The sequence below is a fragment of the Lithobates pipiens genome, unplaced genomic scaffold (genome assembly GCF_037356315.1).
Source record: "Lithobates pipiens isolate NorthernLeopardFrog02 unplaced genomic scaffold, aLitPip1_a1.2 Scaffold_17, whole genome shotgun sequence".
Lineage (NCBI taxonomy): Eukaryota > Metazoa > Chordata > Amphibia > Anura > Ranidae > Lithobates > Lithobates pipiens.
The window spans coordinates 14,455,414-14,476,083 of NW_027507755.1; the positions used below are offsets into that span (position 1 = coordinate 14,455,414).

Here is a 20,670-nt window from a genome sequence, read left to right on the forward strand (position 1 = left end):
GCCACGTATCAGTGCCATCTGTCATCAGTGCCACGTGTCATTGTCCTGGTGCTTCAAAAGTGTAATAAATAGTCAACAAGTTAGATGTGTAATTTATGTTCCTAGAACACATGATGGCGCTACCTGCATGTTGGGCCTCTCTATGTGGCCAGGCTGTGAAAAAGTCACACACATGTGGTATTGTAATACTCAGGAGGAGTAGCAGGATTTTTTGGGGGGTGTCATTTGTGGTATACACATGCCACGTGAGAGAAATAACCTATTACAATGACAATTTTGTGGAGAAAAAAAAAAAAAATGAAAAATCTTAATTTTGCAAAGAATTGTGGGAAAAAAATGACAACATCAAAAAGCTCACTATGCCTCTTACTAAATACCTTGGAATGTCTACTTTCCAAAAAGGGGTCATTTGGGGGGTATTTGCACTTTCCTGACTTGTTCGGGTCACAAGAAGCGAGATAGGCCACCAGTACATCAGATGTGATCAATTTTGTGCGATTCGCACCACAGCTTGTAGACTCTCTAACTTTCACAAAGACCAAATAATATCCACTAATTTGGGTTATTTTTACCAAAGACATGTAGCAGTATAAATTGTGACCAAAATTTATGAAGAAAAATTAATAATTTGCATAATTCTGTCACAGAAACAAAGAAATATGCGTTTTTTTTCCAAATTTTCGGTCTTTTTTCATTTATAGCGCAAAAAATAAAAACCCCAGAGGTGATAAAATACCACCAAAAGAAAGCTCTATTTGTGGGAAAAAAAGGACAAAAAATTCATTTGGGTACAGTGTTGCATGACTGAGTAATTGTCATTCAAAGTGTGAGAGCACCGAAAGCTGAAAATTGGTCTGGGCAGGAAGGTGTTTAAGTGCCCTGTAAGCAAGTGGTTAAGTGATGCCTTGATTGTGAACAGGTGTGGCAATAATCAGGCCTGGGTGTGGCTAGAGAAATTGAACTCAGGTGTGGACAACCACAGTTATAGTATGTTTTAACAAGGGGGGGCAATCACTTTTTCACACAGGGCCATGATGGTTTGGATTTTTTTTCACCTTTAATAATAAACACCTTCATTTACAAATTGCATTTTGTGTTTACTTGTGTTGTCCTTGACTATTGTTTAAATTGGTTTGATGTTCCGAAACACTTAAGTGTGACAAACATGCAAAGGAACAGGAAATGAGGAAGGGGGCAAACACTTTTTCACACCACTGTATGTGTCTCTTTGTGTTGGTCTATCACAGAAAATCTCAATAAAATACATTTACGTTTTTGGTTGTAACATGACAAAATGTGGAAAATGTCAAGGGGCGAGGGGTATGAATACTTTTTCAAGGCACTGTATGTAATGAAAGCTTTAAAAAAATAAAAATAAAAGTGCATGCACTATTTTTTTGCGATCTTGTCCGATTTTAGCCTATTCAAATGAATAGTCTGAAAATTGCACTGCAGGGGAATGCACAGGAATGTCATTTTTTAGTATATTTAAATCAGCAGCTTTAACTAAATCGCTGGTTTCATGAAGGTCCTTGTGCAGATACTTCTGATTACAGGAATGCTGTGATAAAGGGCACTCCCAATGCAATCATTAACCACTTCAATACAGGGCATTTTCACCCCCTTCCTGCCCAGACCAATTTTTAGTTTTCAGCGCTTTCGCACTTTGAATGACAATTGCACGGTCATGCAACACTGTACCCAAATTAATGTTTTTAGTTTTTTTTCCCCACAAATAGAGCTTTCTTTTGGTGGTATTTGATCACCTCTGTGTTTTTAATTTTTTGCGCTATAAACAAAAGAAGAGCGACCATTTTGAAAAAAAACACAATTTTTTTTACTTTTTGCTATAATAAATATCACAATTTAAAAAAACAAAACTTTTTGTTTCCTCATTTTAGGCCGATATGTATTCTTCTACATATTTTTGGTAAAAAAAAAAATCACAATATGCGTATTTTGATTGGTTTGCGCAAAAGTTATAGCATCTACAAAACACAGGATTGATTTATGGCATTTTTCTTTTTTTAATTTATTTTTTACTAGAAATGGCGTCAATCTGCGATTTTTTTTTCATGACTGAGACGTTGCGACGGACATATTGGACACTTTTGACACGTTTTTGGAACCATTCACATTTATACAGCGATCGGTGCTATAAAATTGCACTGATTACTGTATAAATGTGACTGGCGGGGAAGGGGTTAACACTAGGGGGTGATTGAGAGGTTAATTGTGTTACCTAGGGAGTGATTCTAATTGTAGGGGGAAGGGAGGAGACCGATCGGTGTTCCTCTGTACCAAGAACATACGATCGGTCTCCTCTCACCGGACATGACGTGCTGTGTTCGTGGGGCCCGGAGGACATGGTGGCCACCGGGCGCGACCACGGGTCCCAACAAAGCAGCGGGCATGGGCACGCCCCCCCCCCCCAGACGGCCGAGAAGCCGAGGACATCATATGACGCCCGCCCAGGATGGGAGATCCCTCCTGCGGACGTCATATGACTATGGGCGGGTAATGAAGTGGTTAAAATGCAAAAAAGTGATTTATACAAATAGTATGTATACATTGAAAACGGTATATAAATGTGTATTAGTGAATGACTTCACTTTATATATGTGCACACATGTCTCAGAAAATATAATTAATGTATTTATGATTGCTTAAAGCAGGAGTCCGCCGGGAGTGCGCGTTTTTTTTTTTTTAAAAGCCAGCAGCTACAAATACTGCAGCTGCTGACTTTTAAAATAGTGACACTTACCTGTCCAGCGCGCCCGCGATGTCGGCACCCGAAGCCGATCTCTCGATCGTCTCTCAGGTGCTGCCGCCGCCATCTTGGGTATGGGAATCAGGAAGTGGAGCCTTTCGGCTTCATTTCCCGGTTCCCTACTGCGCATGCGCGAGTCGCGCTGCGCAATGAGGATGGACCCGCTGCCTCTGGGATCTGTGTGTTTCCCAGCAGGCAGCGGGGGACTTTCGGAAAGGGGCGTAATCTACGCCCCTTTCCGCAGAGAGCTATCCAGGAAGTGGGTGCAGATACTTGTACTGTACAGGTACCTGCACCCCCCTCCCCCCTGAAAGGTGCCAATTGTGGTGCCGGAGGGGGGGAGGATTCCAATGAGCGGAAGGTCCACTTTAGGGTGGACCTCCGCTTTAAACAAATATATCATGAAAAGTTCAAAACAGCTCCAAAATTCTTTCTAGAGGATTCCACTCCACCATGTGAGAAATAAAGTCCGTGTTCCAAATAATATTTGTGACTTTTCACCCAAAGTGACAACAAATTGCACTCACCAGATGGCCCTGGCCAGCAAGTGATCATAACACATGAAGTACCTCCTCGAATCCTGGAAACGATTCAACAATCTTTTTCCAATCAATCGTTCACATGTATGGTGAACTTGGTCGAATGAGCCCGGGAACAGCCAGATCAGATTATCTCTCCTCCACTCCCACATCTGAAAATCAAGCACCACCAAAAAGTGCCAGGGAAGGCGAATATAGTGTAGTATCGTTTGTTTATTGTTCAAAAAAAGTCACTTACAATATTTCCAGCAGGGGAGTGCATCAGTATATCGGAAACACCTAGCGCGATGGAAGTCCGTTCAGACAGCACTATCTGACCAGCGGTGTATGCTATGCATTAGGCAACCCTCAAAGCGGAAGTGCGTGTCAAACCTAGGATTTCGCGTTCCAGCACCATAGTTGCCAACATTGTAAAAAAAATGGGTGTGGTTTACACGGAATAGTGGGCATGGCTTAAATGGGCATACCTCAAAGGGGGTGTGGTTAGAGTCTGGGATGAATGAGGGATGGAGAGGGAAAGGGGGGAGAGGGAGGGGGATGAAGAGGAAAAGGGGGAGAGGGAGAGGGATGGAGGGACAGCAGCCCCAGATCCTACACCACAAAAGAAATATGTTTAACAATCAGCAGATAAAGATACTCCAAACACCTGGTGTTAGCGCTTTAATCATCCCGGCACCATGGTTGTTATGGTGTCAGGTGCCCCCAGCAGAGTCCGTCCTTGCATCAGGTGCCCCCAGCAGAGTCCCTCCTTGCATCAGGTGCCCCCAGCAGAGTCCCTCCTTGCATCAGGTGCCCCCAGCAGAGTCCCTCCTTACATCAGGTGCCCCCAGCAGGGTCAGTCCTTACACCATGTCCTCAGCCTCAGTCCTTACATCAGTGTCCCAGGCAGAACCATAGTTACCCCCCTGTACATAGTTACCCCCCTCCCCCTGTACATAGTTATCCCTCTTCTGCTAGTTCCCCCCTTGTACATAGGTGTCCCCGCTGTACATAGTTACCCCCCTGTGCATAGTAACCCCCGTGCATAGTTACCTCTCCGTGCAAATTTACCCCCTGTACATAGTAACGCCCCCATACATAGTAGCCCCCCCGTATATAGTTAATTCCCCCCCCCCCCGTACATTACAGTTACATCACTGCTGGCCTGCCTTGGGCTTTGGGACAAGAGTAGAGCAAACTCCACGAGCGGCGTGGTGTGTTCAGTGGAGAGGGGAGGGGCCGATCTGTGCAGCTAACCCCAGCTTCAGAATTGTGAAGAGAGAAACCAATTCATTGGCTGCACGGATTGAGCCCCCTCCCCTGAACACAAGGGGAACAATCTAGAGGCAGCGCCAGTGGCCATTTTGTTGGAGCCAGCTGCTGCAGAGCCAAACATTCCTGATTTCCACTCGCAAACACACTCAACAGGAGTTAAAAGGACTGCACCCACAAATGGATAACTATTAAAAAGCACAAAAAAAGCAAAGTCCCTGAGCATGCCCAGACCAACCCAAATGCATTTCACACACCATAAGGCACAGGAAAAAAGCAAAGTCCCTGAGCATGCCCAGAACAACCCAAATGCAGCTAGCACAAAATAAGCCCCCCCCCGTCCAAAATCATGCACATCATCCAACATGTCCTTATTTAAGGTTACAAAAAGAAGGTGGGGAAAAAAGTACTGAACTGCATCAAAAAGGCAACAAAAATGTATCATAAACGCACTAGAATGCATCAAAAAAGCACATGTATAAAAGCATCTGTAACGCATCAGGACTGCGTTTCTATGGAGTGAACTAGTAACTAGTAAAGCTAGTAACTTGGGGGGGGGGGGGGTTACGCTGCCTGTAAAGTGGTGTATCTGTAGAATGTATCCAAAATGCTGCTTCAAAGACGTACGGCTTTAGAGAAAACGTACAAATCTACATTGCAGCTGCAAGATTTCAACCCAAAACAAAAAATAGCCTGCCCCCTAATACATACAAGGCCATTGGGGGCTGTAAAGGCTTAAAATGAGAATCATCATGTGAAAAATACCACCCCAAACTAAAAAAAATATTGTGCCCCTCCCATGCACTAACAAACCCCTAGCCAAACACACAGCAAGCCAGCTAATGAAAAGGGGGTGGATGCTTGGGGTCAGGAGGGGCTCCCAAAAAGTCAACCACCTTGTTCCCACATTCCCTGTTGTGGGGGGCTGCAGACAGGGGGCTTTACAGAATGTGGAAAGCCCCTTTAAACTAGTGGGTACAAGGTGGTATGTGGATGGTATTGAGCTAAACCCAACATGCCCCAAATGTTGAGTGCATGTGGCCTTGTATGGTTCAGGAGGGGATTGGGCGATTGCTCTTCTCGCCCCTTTCCTAGCTGGAACTGTTGTATGCTCTGAAAAAAGATGTGGTTTGGATTGGTGAAGGCAGCTCACAGCCTTTTGAGAATGGAGTGGAGTGTGGAGTTCCCTTTTAAAAGCAAAAGCTAGCCCAAGGAAATCATATGCATTAGAGAGGGAAGGCTAAATGCCCTTTTAGGAGGAGCTAGAGGGGCGAGAGACTTTTTACATAATTTTAACAAGCTGCATGTCACATGTTGGCAACGCAACATGCTAACATGACCTGTGTGCAAATCTCCTTAAAAAAAATACATAAAGGTGAACCAGCGTAAAAAATTGTTGCGCCTGTTCAACCCACGCAATTGCATATTCTTTGCTTGACATTTACTAAGATTTTGGCCGCGCGGTGAACCAGCGCATTTGAACGACCGCAAGAGCCACTTGTGCATGCGCAGTGCTTAAATTGATCTCACGCAGTTCTAAACGTACTTGCAGGCACAAAAAGTTACTTTCTCATTCTATTTTGGGCATATTTGTTACTTGGGCAGTTGTTACTAAACTTCCTCACATCACCCCATAATATTGGCACCTCCATCTTCTGTTACTATTGAATTGAAAATGCCGTGCGCTGTGTCCATAGTGGCGCACAGATTTCATTCTCCAGTCCGCCGAGATCGCTATAGTAAATGGGGATTAGCGCTCTGTTACCGGTGCAAACGTTTTGTAAATATTAAAAATTGTACTTTGCGCCTTGGCGTGTGCCTCTACTGATGGCACAAACGTTTTGTAAATCAGCCCCAAGGTATACTCCACCTGGATGTACAAACTAGTTGTACTGATATGTACGGTTTTACTAACACATGTCAAAGTTGCAAAATTGTGCTTAGGCATTAAGACTTGTGCACTTGTTTAATGTAATACTATGAAAATAAGCAAAACATACAAAAAACAATAGGTTTATATAAAAATGATAAAAGAGGCAAAAAGATAGCAAGGCGAAGGAGGAGTTAATAAGAGGTTAAATAAATAAAAAATATAGAATTTAACAGGATAAAGCACTAAACTGTTGACACTATGCAAATCCTGTATAATAATAATAAAAAGATAATATTATCGAAAAAATATATTAATAATAACAGAAACATAGAAAAGTGAATGCAGAAAAAAGACTGAGTAGTCCATTGAGTCTGCCCGTTTTTGTTTTTTTAATCCATGTTTCTTTTTTTGTGGGGGCTTTTTTTTATGTTTTTCATTACCTTTTTCATCTGGGTATAAATCTATGTTTGTCCCTAGCCAGGGGAGGACTGACCATTCGGGCACTCGGGCACTGCCCGAGGGCCCCATGCCACTAAGGGGCCCCATCAGGGTTGCCAGCCTCATAAAACCAGGGACAGTATGTAAAAATCTGTGTTTTTTTAAAAATTCCAAGATTATAGCTGCCCCACCTCTCCAGTACCTTTTCAGTGTGTGTGTATGTGTATTCTGTGTGTGTGTATACTGTGGGTGTATATTGTGTGTCTGTGTGTATACTGCGTGGCCTCATAATCTATTCCATGGGGGGCCCCTTAATCTCCTATTGCCTGGGGGCTCCATAATCTTCTATTGCCCAGGGGACCCATGATTTGCCAGTCCACCCCTGTCCCTAGCTTGTTGAGAAGACTGATCATTCTGGAGAAACCCTCTCCATGCAATCTCCAGGAGATGACATCAACTTAAGCCTAGTACACACGATCGGATTTTCCGATGGGAAATGTGTGATGACAGGCTGTTGGCGGAAAATCCTACCATTTGTATGCTCCATCGGACAATTGTTGTTGGATTTTCCGCAGACAAATGTTGGATGGCAAGTTTTTTTGGGCAAGTTACCACAACACCATTATCCCGTAGTTTTAAAGATAAAAGATACAACTATGTTGGTGTCCCTTGTTAATTTTACATTGTATTTTTTTAATTGTAACTGCCTACTCCCAAGCTGTTATTTGAAGTAAAACACATAGCCATAGTATTATTCTACACAATTTTTTTATTGTGCATTAAAAAAAAGAAAACAAATAAAATTAGACATGCTATCTACCAATAGAACTTAACCAAAAAGTGCATTATATGCATCCAAAAATATAGAAAATATAACAAATCAAATCATTATTATTCATCCAAAAAAAATAAAAGCCCCATGCATGTGTCCTGCTTCTTAATATAGGGGGTCAACAATGCCAAGAGTTGGTGAAAGCAGGGGTCCATCATCCGGAGATAATTCCAAAAAACATCTGGATTATTCTCCTGGAGCTCCCGCAGCAAAGGCATATGGCATAATTGGTCACGATTAATAAAGCAACCAATTTTTGGTCCAAGAAATCCTCCTCTTCTTGTTCCTGGCCTGGACTTGGGTCAGAGCTGAAAAACCATGTAGTACGTCACTGCGTTCGTGTTTGTTGGTCGACAATTGCTTTCCATTTGTATGCAAGACAAAATCCAGGCACACGCCTTATTATAGGCTTACCTGTAGCAAAAAGTGGATATCAAAGCACAATAATAGAAAGTTATGTGGAAGAAAAAGGTGCAAAAACATTGTTTCGCCCAGCCGTGCCATTCTACTGCAGTAAAACTGCAGCGGCTGGTCGGCAAGTTGTTAAACTGAGAGTCTGCCTGGCCTGAGTGCTGGATTGTTATCAGCTCTGGTTCCTGTGTTCCTGATTCTAATCCAATTCTGCTAACTTTGTTCCTGACCCAGCTACGTCTGACACCTCTCTTGGATCATCTCTACCCTTTATATCTGCTGCTCACTAATGTTATTGCTCTCGGCTTGGATTTCTGACTACGTCTCTGCTTCCTGATTTGGTGCCCTACCGCCACAATGTTACCGACTTCTGCCTTTTCCCGACCATGAACCTGATCCTGACCCTGCACCTCTCTGCCGCTGAACAAGGCTTGTGACCAGACCCCACACCACCACTGGAAGGACTGCTGTGTCTCCAAGCTACAACTCACTATTACAGCTGCCAGGCACCTGCAACCTTCCACTGCCCTAGCAGTCCCTGTCTCCACTATCAGGATAGCTCCCAACTGTCCCTGATTTGGAGCAATGTCCCTCTGTCCCTCATTCCTCCTAATTTGTCCCTCCTTTTGATCTGATCTATATAGATGTGTATAAAATGCACTTTTTATCTATCAAAAAGTGTTTTCCAGTGCTAAACCTTTCATGTGATTTCTAAATTGCTGCATTTGTAAATTCCAAAAGCCAATATAAAGGAATAGTAGTGGTAAAAAAAAAGCACTTGTGGGTTTAACCAATCTTGTTTTTTTTTTGCACAATTCTCCTTTAAGGGGGCGTGGCAAGGGATGTGTCCTATGCCTGAATACTTTTGTTGATAGGTGTCCCTCATTCCCATCTCAAAAAGTTGTGAGGTATGCTATCAGGGGTGCTTGGATGGGAATTTCGCTAGAGGCCACCCGCGTCATCTCGGACTTCACCGTCAGGTATGTGACGTCCTAACAGTTGCTGCCCTGGGGCCTTGTTTGTTTTTTGTTTGTTTTTTGTTTTAAAGCTGTACCTCTTAAAGTACAACTAAAGGCAAAACTTTGTTTTAAAGCGGAATTCCACCCAAAAGTGGAACTTCCGCTTTAAGTACCCCTCGCCCCCTGACATGTCACAATTGGCACGATTTTTTTTTGGGGGGGGGGGTACACACCCAGCACCCACCTCCTGGTCTGGTCGCCTGGCTGTCTAGGCTCCCCCTCCCTCCCTGCAATCTACTAGGACACGTCACAGGTCCTAGAAGATTGCCTGGCCACTGACAGAGTGCAGCACAACTCGTGCCCTGCTGTGAAGCCGCAAGCTGTCACAGCCAGGCGTCCACACTTACAATAGTAAGTACTGTACTTTTAGACCCCGTTCACACTGTGGTGCTTTTCAGGCATTTTAGGCATTCAGCACTAAAAATAATGCCTGAAAAGTGCCTCTCATGCCACCCCAGTGTGAAAGCCCAAGTTCTTTCACACTGGGGCGGTGCACTTGCAGGATGGGAAAAAGAGTCCTGCAAGCAGCATCTTATGCACCGCTCCCGCACTGCCTCTGCCCATTAAAATGAATGGGCAGTGCTGCCGAAGCCTTGCAAAGCACTTCAGCAGCGGAGCTACACGAGCACTATTAACCCTTTCTTCAACCGCCAGCAGGGGTTAAAAGCTTCCCACTAGCGGCAGAAAAGTGCTGCTATAACAGCGGTAAAGCACCGCACTGCCCCAGCGCGAACGAGGTCTAATGCTGGCCATGCACTATACGAAAAATCAGCTGAAATTCGGTCATTAGACAGTTGATTTGTTTTTTCGGCCAGTTAAGGGGCACAAAAATCGATGAAATCGTTTGGACGTTTTTGAGCTGAAAAAAACAAAGGACAAGTTTGTAAATTTTCTGCGGAATGAACGATAAATTGAAAGGTTAATGTGTTTCTCGTCTGACCTGTCTGCACTAGGTATATGTAAAAAAACGAACATAAAATGTATTTATTTAGGTCCACTGAACGATTTATCGGTCATTACATGATGGCACCATTGTTTGCGCTCGCAGCCGAACGTTCATTTTTTCTAAATTGCGTTCGCCCGATTTTTCGTATCGTGTATGACCAGCATTAGAGATGTTGTATCCCAGTCAATTTTTTTATGGGTTGAACTGGATGGACTTGTCTTCTTAAGACGGCTTTCACACTGCCGTGCCCATAGTGTCGGCGGTAAAACGCAGCTATGTTTAGCAGCGTTTTACCGTCGGATTTGCAGCGCATTTCGGCCACTAACGGGGTGCTTTTACCCCCCACGAGCTGTCGAGAAAGGGTTAAAACCGCCCACAATATGCCGCAATAGCAGCGTTTTGCCGGCGGTATTGCAGCGATGCCCCATTGATTTTAATGGGGAGCAGCGGTGGAGGAGCAGTAAACACACCGCTCCTTCACCACTCCAAAGAAGCTGCTGGCAGGACTTTTCCTGATGTCCTGCCAGCGCACCGCTCCCTCTGGGCTTTCACCCTGGAGACAATGGTTCAGCAGTTTGATGACGGATTGCAGGCGCTATTTCTAACGCTATAACGCCTGCAAAACGCCCTCGGTGTGAAAGGGGTCTTAACCCGAAGTTACTATGATTGTAGAGAAGCATGGGATTAAATCAGGTGGTGAAGAAGCGCCACGATGCGTTCTCCCCGCCTGGTAGGAGCCTCTGAAGTGCGATCGAGATGCGGATCAAGCTTCTGGAGAAAAGACATGTAGAGGCACGTCTTTGCTTCCACAGGAACACCCACATGTATGGAATATTGGGAATTTGTCAAAGATAATTTCAAGGTATTTCTTGCATCCTTAAATTCTAGTTTGGCTACTTTTCACACTGAGGCGGACGGGCGCCGGTGGTAAAGCGGCGCTATATTTAGTGCCGCTTTACTGTAATTTTAGTGGCGTTAGCGGGCGGTTTTAACCCACTAGTGGCCAAAAAGGGGTTAAAACCGCTGCAGCCGGCGAGTTTGTGGCACCGCCCCATTGTTTTCAAGGAGCGGTAAATACCTTGGTCCTATAGCGCTGCAAAGCTGCGGCTTGCAGGACTTTTTTGACCGTCCTGCCAGCGCACCGCTCCAGTGTGAAAGACCTCGGGGGTTTTACATTGGAGACACAGGAGAGGCGCTTTACAGGCGCTATTTTTAGTGCTCTAGCGCCTGTAAAGCGCCTCAGTGTGAAAGCAGCCTTACAGATTTTTTATTTTGTATAATTACTTTGTTCTAATGTGGACTAATGTAAGTATGCATTTGCAGTTCATAGTGACCACACCCACTTATTCAGACACGCCCTCAAACCCATGTCTGTGAAGCGTCCCTCTATTGGACAAATGGTTTCCTCTACAGTTTCTGGCTGTCCTAGCAACTATCTACAAGCCTGTGCTCGCGTTACCATGCATTGGGAAGCGATACGCATGCGCACTGATCTTTCAACTGCGGCTCCGGCGATCCCGTAGTACGCACGCGCGAGGTTAGATTCTCGCCCAAGTCGAAGTCGTGGGGGGCGGGGCCGGACACACGCATGCGCAAAGAAAGCCAAGTTGTGCTCGCCGGGACGTACGCATGCGCGGAAGGTTCGGGAAAGTTCCCGAGTAGTAGTCGGCGGTTTCCGGAAGGAAACGAAGCGGCTTCTCCTTGCCGGGTATTCTTCCTCAGCACAGCGTGTGTCACCATGTCCGTATTGTGCTACAATCGGGGCTGCGGGCAGCGTTATGACTCCGAGACCAATACCGAGGGTGAGAGACCGGTGACTGGATACCGAGGGCGGACACTCCGGGGAGGGAGGAGGCTGGAGTCATACAGGACATTATGTGTGTGTGTCAGAGTCAGGCGTTCTAATACCCGGACAGGGGCCTCATCTATATGGGATCTGTCTGTACAGTTCTCTGTGTGTGACACTTCCTGTCCTACACACCATACAGGACACTGACCCCTCCCCCCTTCTATACGGGACACTGACCCCTCCCCCCTTCTATACGGGACACTGACCCCTCCCCCCTCCTATACGGGCCCCCTCCCATACGGGACACTGACCCTCCCCCCTCCCATACAGGACACTGACCCCTCCCCCTCCTATACTCCCTCCTCTACAGGATGCTGAGCCCTCCCCTCCTATATAGGACGCTGACCCCTCCCATCCTATATGGGACGCTGACCCCTCCCCATACGGGACACTGTCTCCTCCCCTCCCCCTGTACAGTACAGGACATTCTCCTCCTCTCCCCCGTACAGGACACTGACCCCTCCCCCTGTACCGTACAGGACACTGACCCCCTCCCCCTGTACTGTACAGGACACTGACCCCCTCCCCCTGTACTGTACAGGACACTGACCCCTCCCCCTGTACTGTACAGGACACTGACCCCTCCCCCCCATTACCTCTTTAGTACCATAGGGGTTTGCTAACCCCCCTCATTACCTTTTGTACTATAAGAGTCTACTGACACCCCCCCCCCCCCCCCCTGCCTAGGCGACTTGAGCAGAAGTTCTCCTTTCCCCCTCCCTGCAATCTTCTGGGACATGTCACGGGTCCCAGGAGATTGCCCGGCCATTGAGAAGGTGCATCACTAGTGTGTACCTGGCTGTGATGCCGCAAGCTGTCACAGCTGACTGCCCACACTTGTGATGCCGGAAAGAATCAACGGTTCGGAGGTCCACATCGCTGGACTGTGGGACAGCCGAGTTTGTGTGTTTTTTAAAAGTCAGCAGCTACACTTTTCGTAGCTGCTGACTTTTAATAAACAAAAACCGAGTGGAACTCCACATTAAAGCGGGAGTCCGCCGGGAGTTCAGCGTTTTTTTTATTTTATTTTATTTTTTTTTTAAAAGCCAGCAGCTACAAATACTGCCGCTGCTGCTTCCCCCTGAAAGGTGCCAATTGTGGCGCCGGAGGGGGGGAAGATTCCAATGAGCGGAAGCTCCACTTTAGGGTGGACCTCCGCTTTAAAGCCGCGTTCCAGCCTGTATTATAAAAAAAAAATTAAGTCAGCAGCTTCAGATACTGCAGCTGCTGACTTTTACTATAAGGACACTTACCTGTCCAGGGAGCATGCAATGTTGTAACCTGAAGCTGACCCGTCCATTGGCTCCAAGTGCAGGCGCCGGCATCCTTACAAAGGGAAACGAGAAGTAAAGCCTTGTGGCTTCACAGCCTGTTTCCTACTGAGCATGTGCGAGTCCTGCTGTCCTTTCTGAATGGTCTCGCTGTCTTCTGGACTTGTGTGTGTGTCTCCCAGAAGGCAGTGGGAGGAAGGAGGAGGAGCCATAAATGACGTAGGTCACTGTGGTGTCCTTACTTGGAAGTGGGAGCGCAAGGCTCCACTGCCTGTTTCCCTTAGTTGGAATGGCGGCGCCGGGACCCCGAGAGCCGTGGGATGGTCAGCCTTGGGTGGTCAATATCACGGGCGCCCAGGACAGGTAAGTGTCCTTATTAAAAGTCAGCAGCTACAGTGTTTGTAGCTGCTGACTTTTTACATTTTTTTCGTTTTTGTTTTTCCTGGCGGGCTCTCCCCTTTAAACATTAAACCTTTTCTGACATTTGGTGGTTTTAAGTTAAAATCATTTTTTTGCTAGAAAATTACTTAGAACTCCCGCTGCTGTCAATCAAATCCAATGACGCAAGCGCCGGGGGGGGGGGGGGGGTCTGAGTCCGGCATTCATGTCTATGGTTGCAAATGCTGGACTTAGGAGTGTGCCCGCAAAGTAACCCCTCCGGGAGAGCACCTCTCCTAGGGCGTTATCTGATGTGGGGAAGCGCCACAAGAGCCACTGGAGGACCCCAGAAGACAAGGTTCAGAGCCACTCCATGCAAAACGAGCTGCACAGTGGAGGTAAGTATGATCTGTTATTATAAAATAACAAAAAGACCCAAACCTTACAATCACTTAAAGGCTCGCTTCACACTTGTGCGATGCAGGAACCAGCACAATGCCAGTGTGGGTTCCCGTATTGCACCTGAATCGCTGACAGTTCACACTGCCCTCTGTGAACCGCTGCGGGTGTCAATACAAAGTTAATGACACCCCCCAGATCGGTTTGCAGATCGCAGTGCGAATGGTACATGCGACCTGATTCCAGCGAGGACCAAAAAAAGGTGCTGCACCATTTTGTTCTGAATGCGTTGTGAATTCAACCATACAAACTGTATAGTGTTTTTTGCTAGAAAATTACTTCTAACTCCCAAACTTTTTATTTTTTTACTTAGTAGAGACCCTGAGGAATAAAGTGGCAATCAACAAAACACATCTACTCCCATTTTTTTTTTTTCTTGCAAAATATGAAAGATATTACACCAGATAAATACCCAACATGTCACTCTTTTAAAATTGCACACGCTCGTGGAATGGTGACAAACTACAGTACTTAAAAATCTCCATAGGTGGGGCGTGGCCTGCTGCGGACCGGGATGGCTGCCTGAGATCCGAGCTCCGCTCCACGGCCTGGATATCGGCAACACGCAGCGACTTTCCTCTCCCCAGCCCACACCACCGGAGCGGGGAAGGAGCAGGGACGAACGGGGCATGTCGAAATCGCGGTATAATCCGCCCAAACCCCGCCGCTTAACGGATTTTTATCCGTCAGCCGCCGCTATGCAGAAGGCCCAAGATGGCGCCGACCCTCTCAACCCGCCGCACGCTGCCTCCGCAGCCTCGCTGGGCCATCACACCGCACTGCACAGGAGGACGCTCCAGAGGCCTGCAGGGACATCATGGACACTCTTCCTCCTCCGGTGGAGTCCCCAGGAGACCTCATGGCTGACAGAGGTAAGAGACTGGCTACCTCCCCAGCACATTCCCCAAACAAAGCTCCACATGCCAAAAAGCAGCTTTGGTCTGCAGTTGTGGCCGGGACTCATACTTCTCATTCTACCCCCTCATTGGCGGCCATGCCTGCCTCAGACAGTACAGTGTCTGAATCCACATTGAAAAACATGCTACTTACCTTGCAGCAAGACCTGCACAGGGAGCTACAGATCTCCATTTCCCAGATGCATGACCGCATTGATTGCATTGAGGAACGCACTGACGCTCTTGAAGAAAATCTTCAAGATTACTCTAAAGCACACAACGAAATGCTAGATGTGCAAGACCACCATACGGAAGAACTCCGACACATAAAAATCAAACTGGCCGATTTGGAAGACCGCTCCAGACGAAATAATATCAAATTTAGAGGCATTCCCGAATCGGTCATGCTAAGCGACCTGACCCCATACTTGCAACAACTCATCTCGTCCTTACTTCCTCGCCTGACCGCACGAGACATGCTCATAGATCGTGCCCATAGAATTGCAAAACCATCACGTCTCCCAGATGACGTCCCCAGAGATGTTCTGGCTCGTATACATTTCTTCCAGGTCAAGGAACAAATACTCTCTTCCGCAAGGAACCTGAAGTCCCTACCGGCCCCCTACGCTTCCATTAAGCTCTTCACTGACCTGTCACCGGCCACAATGGAGATGCGCAGGGCCTTCTCCCCGGTAACCTCCATCCTCCAACAGAAAAACATAACATACAAATGGGGCTTCCCTACCAAGCTGCTGGTCACCCACCAGCAGAAAATCGTTCCAATTCTTAACCCGAAAGTTGGATATAAAAAATTGACCAATTGGGGCTTCCTCCCTCTGCCCCCGGTGGACACAAACCAATCTAACCCCTCCGGCCCACCTTCTGGACCCACCAGACGCGCCGCGACCAAAATGGCGGAAAAAACCTGACTATGCTACTACCCCAGTTCCCCTAGAGCTCTTATATCCAGCCTGGGCACTATACCTTCTGTTTCTTCCCTCCAACCCCCAGGTTATTAGTGTGCTGTGCACGCATTTTTTGTGATATTTCTCACTGTTATACGTTGTTATATCTTGTTATATACCAGTTCATTAACATCTTTATTTTTTATTTTTATTTTTTGTTTTTTCGTTTGTGATTGTTTCTTGCCTACTCAACCTTTCTGTTCTTCTGGCTTGGTATTCATTGGTAGGGGTGGTCTCTCTCTGCTTGCTTGCATCTCCCTGGCCTAACTCTTGTCATGTCTCTCACGATCACCTCACTAAATGTTAAAGGCCTAAATTCTCCTTTTAAGCGTAATCTACTATGGAAGGAAGCACTGGGTCATCATGCAGATGTCCTTTGCGTCCAAGAGACACATTTCTCTAACTCCAAGCCGCCACAGTGTAGCAACAAAAAATACCCCCACTGCTTTTTCGCTAACGCCCCGAAAAAAAAAAGGGGGAGTTATGATCGCTGTGAGCGCTAGCGTTAACTTCACACTACACCACTGTGAGTGCGATGAGGATGGCAGGTTCATCATCCTCTCAGCCACCTTTGACGGTCGCCCTCTTACTCTGGTCAATATCTATGCCCCTAATGGTGCCCAGAAGAAGTTTTACTCCACCCTCCTCTCTAAAATAGCACCCTAAAGATCTTCCCCTCTGCTCCTCTGCGGAGACTTTAATGAAATTGTTGACCATACACTGGACACAACCAGTCTCACAAGATGCAGGCCCTCAGCTTTGGCCTCTCTCCTCCAACGTGAGGACTTATATGACGCTTGGAGATGCATGCATGATTTAGAGAGAGATTACACCTTCTTTTCCCCTCCCCACCAGTCTTACTCTCGTATCGATTTATTTATCGCAGACAAACATTTGCTCCAGTCTATTGAATCCTCCCACATAGGCACGATATCGTGGTCTGACCACGCTCCGGTCACGGTTAAATTGGCTTCCCCTTCTCAAACGCCCAAACACACGGTATGGAGGCTCAACACCTCCCTCCTTAACGATCCTAACTTTGAAACTGCGATACGATCCGAGATTGAGACTTATTTCCAACAAAATGTCAACTCAGTTTCTGATCACTCCATAGTATGGCATGCACATAAGGCTTGCCTACGAGGTCTCTTTATTAAACTTGGCTCCCAGGCAAAGAAAAAACACTCACGTATGACGGAATCCCTCCTGACTAAAATCAGGTCCCTAGAATTCACCAACAAGAAATCCCCATCGAAGGCCGTCTCCTCGGAACTTAAAAACCTCTGACTCCAGCTCAGTGACCACCTTCGTAAAAACTTTGATTACTACATTAAAAGACTGCGCCTGCTGACCTACTCAGCAGCCAATAAACCAGGGGCCTATATGGCTAGACAATTTAAGAAGCAACTAGCTAACAAAAAAATCACGCACCTCACTAACTCCCAGGGCAGACGCATGACTAACCCGCTAGATATTGCAAATGAATTTGGACATTTTTATACGAAATTGTACAATCTGTCAGGCTCAGATCCACTTCCACCCCCCTCCCAACACGACATTACCAAATTCTTATCCTCTATCTCCCTCCCTTCTCTATCCCCGACACAACTCAAACAACTGGAAGTTCCTTTTACGCACTCCGAGATCCACAAATTGATCCAAAACCTCCCTCTACATAAAGCTCCAGGCCCCGACGGGCTTCCTAGTGAATACTACAAGCGGTTTTCCCAACTATTAGTCCCCTATTTATGTGACATGTACAATCAGTTCGCCACCACAGGAGTACTGCCGAAAGAATCCCTTGATGCCTTGATAGTCACCATCCCCAAACCAGGTAAACCCCCGGACAATCCAGGCAACTACCGCCCTATCTCCCTTCTCAACACGGACACAAAACTGTATGCTAAATTACTCGCACAACGACTGTCTTCTGTTATTCCCCAACTCATACACCCTGACCAGGTCGGATTTGTACCTGGCAGGCAGACATCCGACGGCACTAGAAGGTTCATCGACTTGATACAGTGGACGGAGCATACTGGAACGCCTTCTCTGCTTCTGGCATTGGACGCAGAGAAGGCGTTCGACAGGGTGTACGGGCCCTATATGGAGGCAGTCCTCCACAAATTTGGGGTGTCTGGCACGTTTCATAAAGCGATAATGGGCTTATACTCCCACCCCTCGGCACGCATCTGGACATCAGGAGTAGTCTCCCAACCTTTCCAAATCACCAACGGCACCAGACAAGGGTGTCCGCTATCCCCACTGATTTTCGCCCTAGTGATGGAGCCGTTAGCACAGATGATAAGATCAGACCCAAAAATATCTGGAATAAAAATCGGAGATACTGATCACAAAATTGGCCTCTACGCCGATGATGTGATCATAGCCCTGACTGACCCTCTTTCCTCGCTTCCTGCAGTACACGCAGTTTTGGAACAGTTCAGCAGAATATCCATGTATAAACTGAATCATAGCAAATCCCTCATGCTGAACCTTGGTTTGGACCCGCAAACGTCAAAATCAATCTCCTCCACCTTCCCCTTTGCCTGGGCCCCGAACTCCTTTCTTCCCTACTTGGGAATTCATTTGACATCTCCTAGCCAACTATTACTTAGAACCAATCTCGAAGACCTCGTGGGCAAGCTTACTAACCTCATTAAAGACCTGAGCCGATTTCCAGCCTCTTGGGCTGGAAGGATAGCTCAGGCTAAAATGTATCTGCTGCCGCATATCCTATATTTTCTTCGAACCATACCCCTCCCAATGACGCAACACCAACTCAAAAAACTTCAGGGGATTCTTAACGTTTTCATCTGGCAGCAGAAACGTCCTAGAGTGAAGAAGTCTATAGTACTGACCCCAGCTCACTCTGGAGGGCTGGGGGCACCTAATGTCCAGGCCTATTACCGAGCCTCCATCCTAGACCAACTGAAAACTTGGTGGTCGGATAACCGTCATTCAAACTGGAAACAGATCGAATCCACTGTACTGGACACAAACACTAAACTTCTGCTTGCAGCCACCTGGCTTAAGCTACCTCCCCAGCGCTACCCACTTGACACCATCACGGCCTCCAAGAAAACATGGTCAGCGTTAATACAATCAACGGATGGGATCTCGGTGGAGACCTTGACTAAACTACCCCTTGATGCACTTCAACTTATCTCCCCGGATCTACCCCTCTCAGAATGGACAAACCGAGGCCTTACCTTGGATCGCTTTTTGAAGGCTCCACCTTGAAAACCTTTACACGTCTCGTGGAGCAATACGAACTGCCCAAACACACCTTCTTCCTCTACCTAAGGATCAGATCTATACTCTCCAAAATGCGATACTCATCCTTGGACTGTCTGACGCTCCCCTTACTTACACATTATACTCTTGAAACTCCCAAATACAAAGGGATCTCTGTGATATACAAACTCCTCACCGAACCTCACTCGGATCTTCTCTCCTCCAGCATGCAATACTGGTCTCCCCTTACAGACCAGCCACCGACGCAGCTACAATGGCAGAAAGCCCTCCTACTACCACTACGTTTATCCCGCTGTATCACTCACTGGGAATCCACACAGAAGCTATTTCATAAATGGTATTTTACCCCAGAAAGACTGGCTAAAATATACTCAAACACCTCGCCCAAGTGTTGGAGGAATTGCGACAAAACCGGTTCCCTGCTACATATTTGGTGGGAATGCCCCCTATTGAGAAGCTACTGGGACAAAGTTAAGAGCCTAATTCTCTCACTCTCTGGAGTAACCCTTCCTCTGTCCCCATTGGATCTCCTACTGGGACTTCACATCCCTGCCTGGCCTAACCACCTCCGCACTCCGGTTACCCACATACTTATTGCAGCCAGACTCGCAGTTGCGAGAAGATGGAAAACAGCCCTTCCCCCAACATTGGAAGAAGTCATCCAAATCCTTAACCAGAACTTTCAGATGGAACATTATTTTGCTAAAGCTAACCATTCCACAAGTCGTTTTCGCAGATCCTGGGAGCTCTGGATTACTAACCCGAGGAGTGCTCCTCTATTGTGATCATACCCATCGTCTATATCTTATTAAGGACTTAATTGCTCTTTATGTTTGGTGATTACTGGCTATCTCTAGTTACGTATGTAACTATGCCCCTCTACCTCCCCCCCCCCCCCCCCCTATCTTTACTTTTCTTTCCTCATCCTTTTATGAATGTTTGAATACCTTGCCTTTATTATCATCTCTGTTTATACTCACACCGGGATATGCCCATTTGGTGATGTCTATGTACTTCTTTTTTTTTTTCTCAATAATTTCAATAAACATTAAGTTTAAAAAAAAAAATCTCCATAGGTGACACCTTCTCTAACTTTGGCAACCATCCTTCTTCTTTTTTTTTTTTTCCCACTTTTATTCCTATTAGAAGGAAAGTAAACATCCCTTGGAATAGAAATAAGAATGACAGGTCTTCTTTATGGAGAGATCTGAGGTGTAAAAAAAGACACCCTAGAGAATAAAATGGTGGTCGTTGCAATATTTTATGTCGCACTGTATTTGCGCAGCGGTCTTTCAAATGCAATTTTTTGGAAAAAATTACTTTTAATGAATTTAAAAATAAAAACATAACCAGTAAAGTTAGCCCATTTTTTTTTTTTTCTATAATGTGAACGATTTTACGTTGCGATAATAGTGATCTTTTTATTCTAAGTAAAAAAAATTGCGATTCTCATTTTGGCCAGAATCCTTCAGCTCTACTCTGTGCTGATGACATGTCTTTATTGTTGTGTGTTGC

The 20,670-nt window shown here is 46.2% G+C and overlaps 1 protein-coding gene across 1 annotated transcript in view; it reads left to right on the forward strand.

Annotated features, from left to right (window-relative positions):
* Positions 1–11,696: 11,696 nt before the first annotated feature.
* CHORDC1 (cysteine and histidine rich domain containing 1) overlaps positions 11,697–20,670 on the forward strand; it is a 61,389-nt gene continuing 52,415 nt past the window's right edge. Inside the window, exon 1 of the mRNA XM_077485001.1 lies at positions 11,697–11,881. Coding sequence (XP_077341127.1) covers positions 11,818–11,881 — 64 coding nt within the window. The 5' untranslated portion in view covers positions 11,697–11,817. The remainder of the gene's footprint in view (positions 11,882–20,670) is intronic.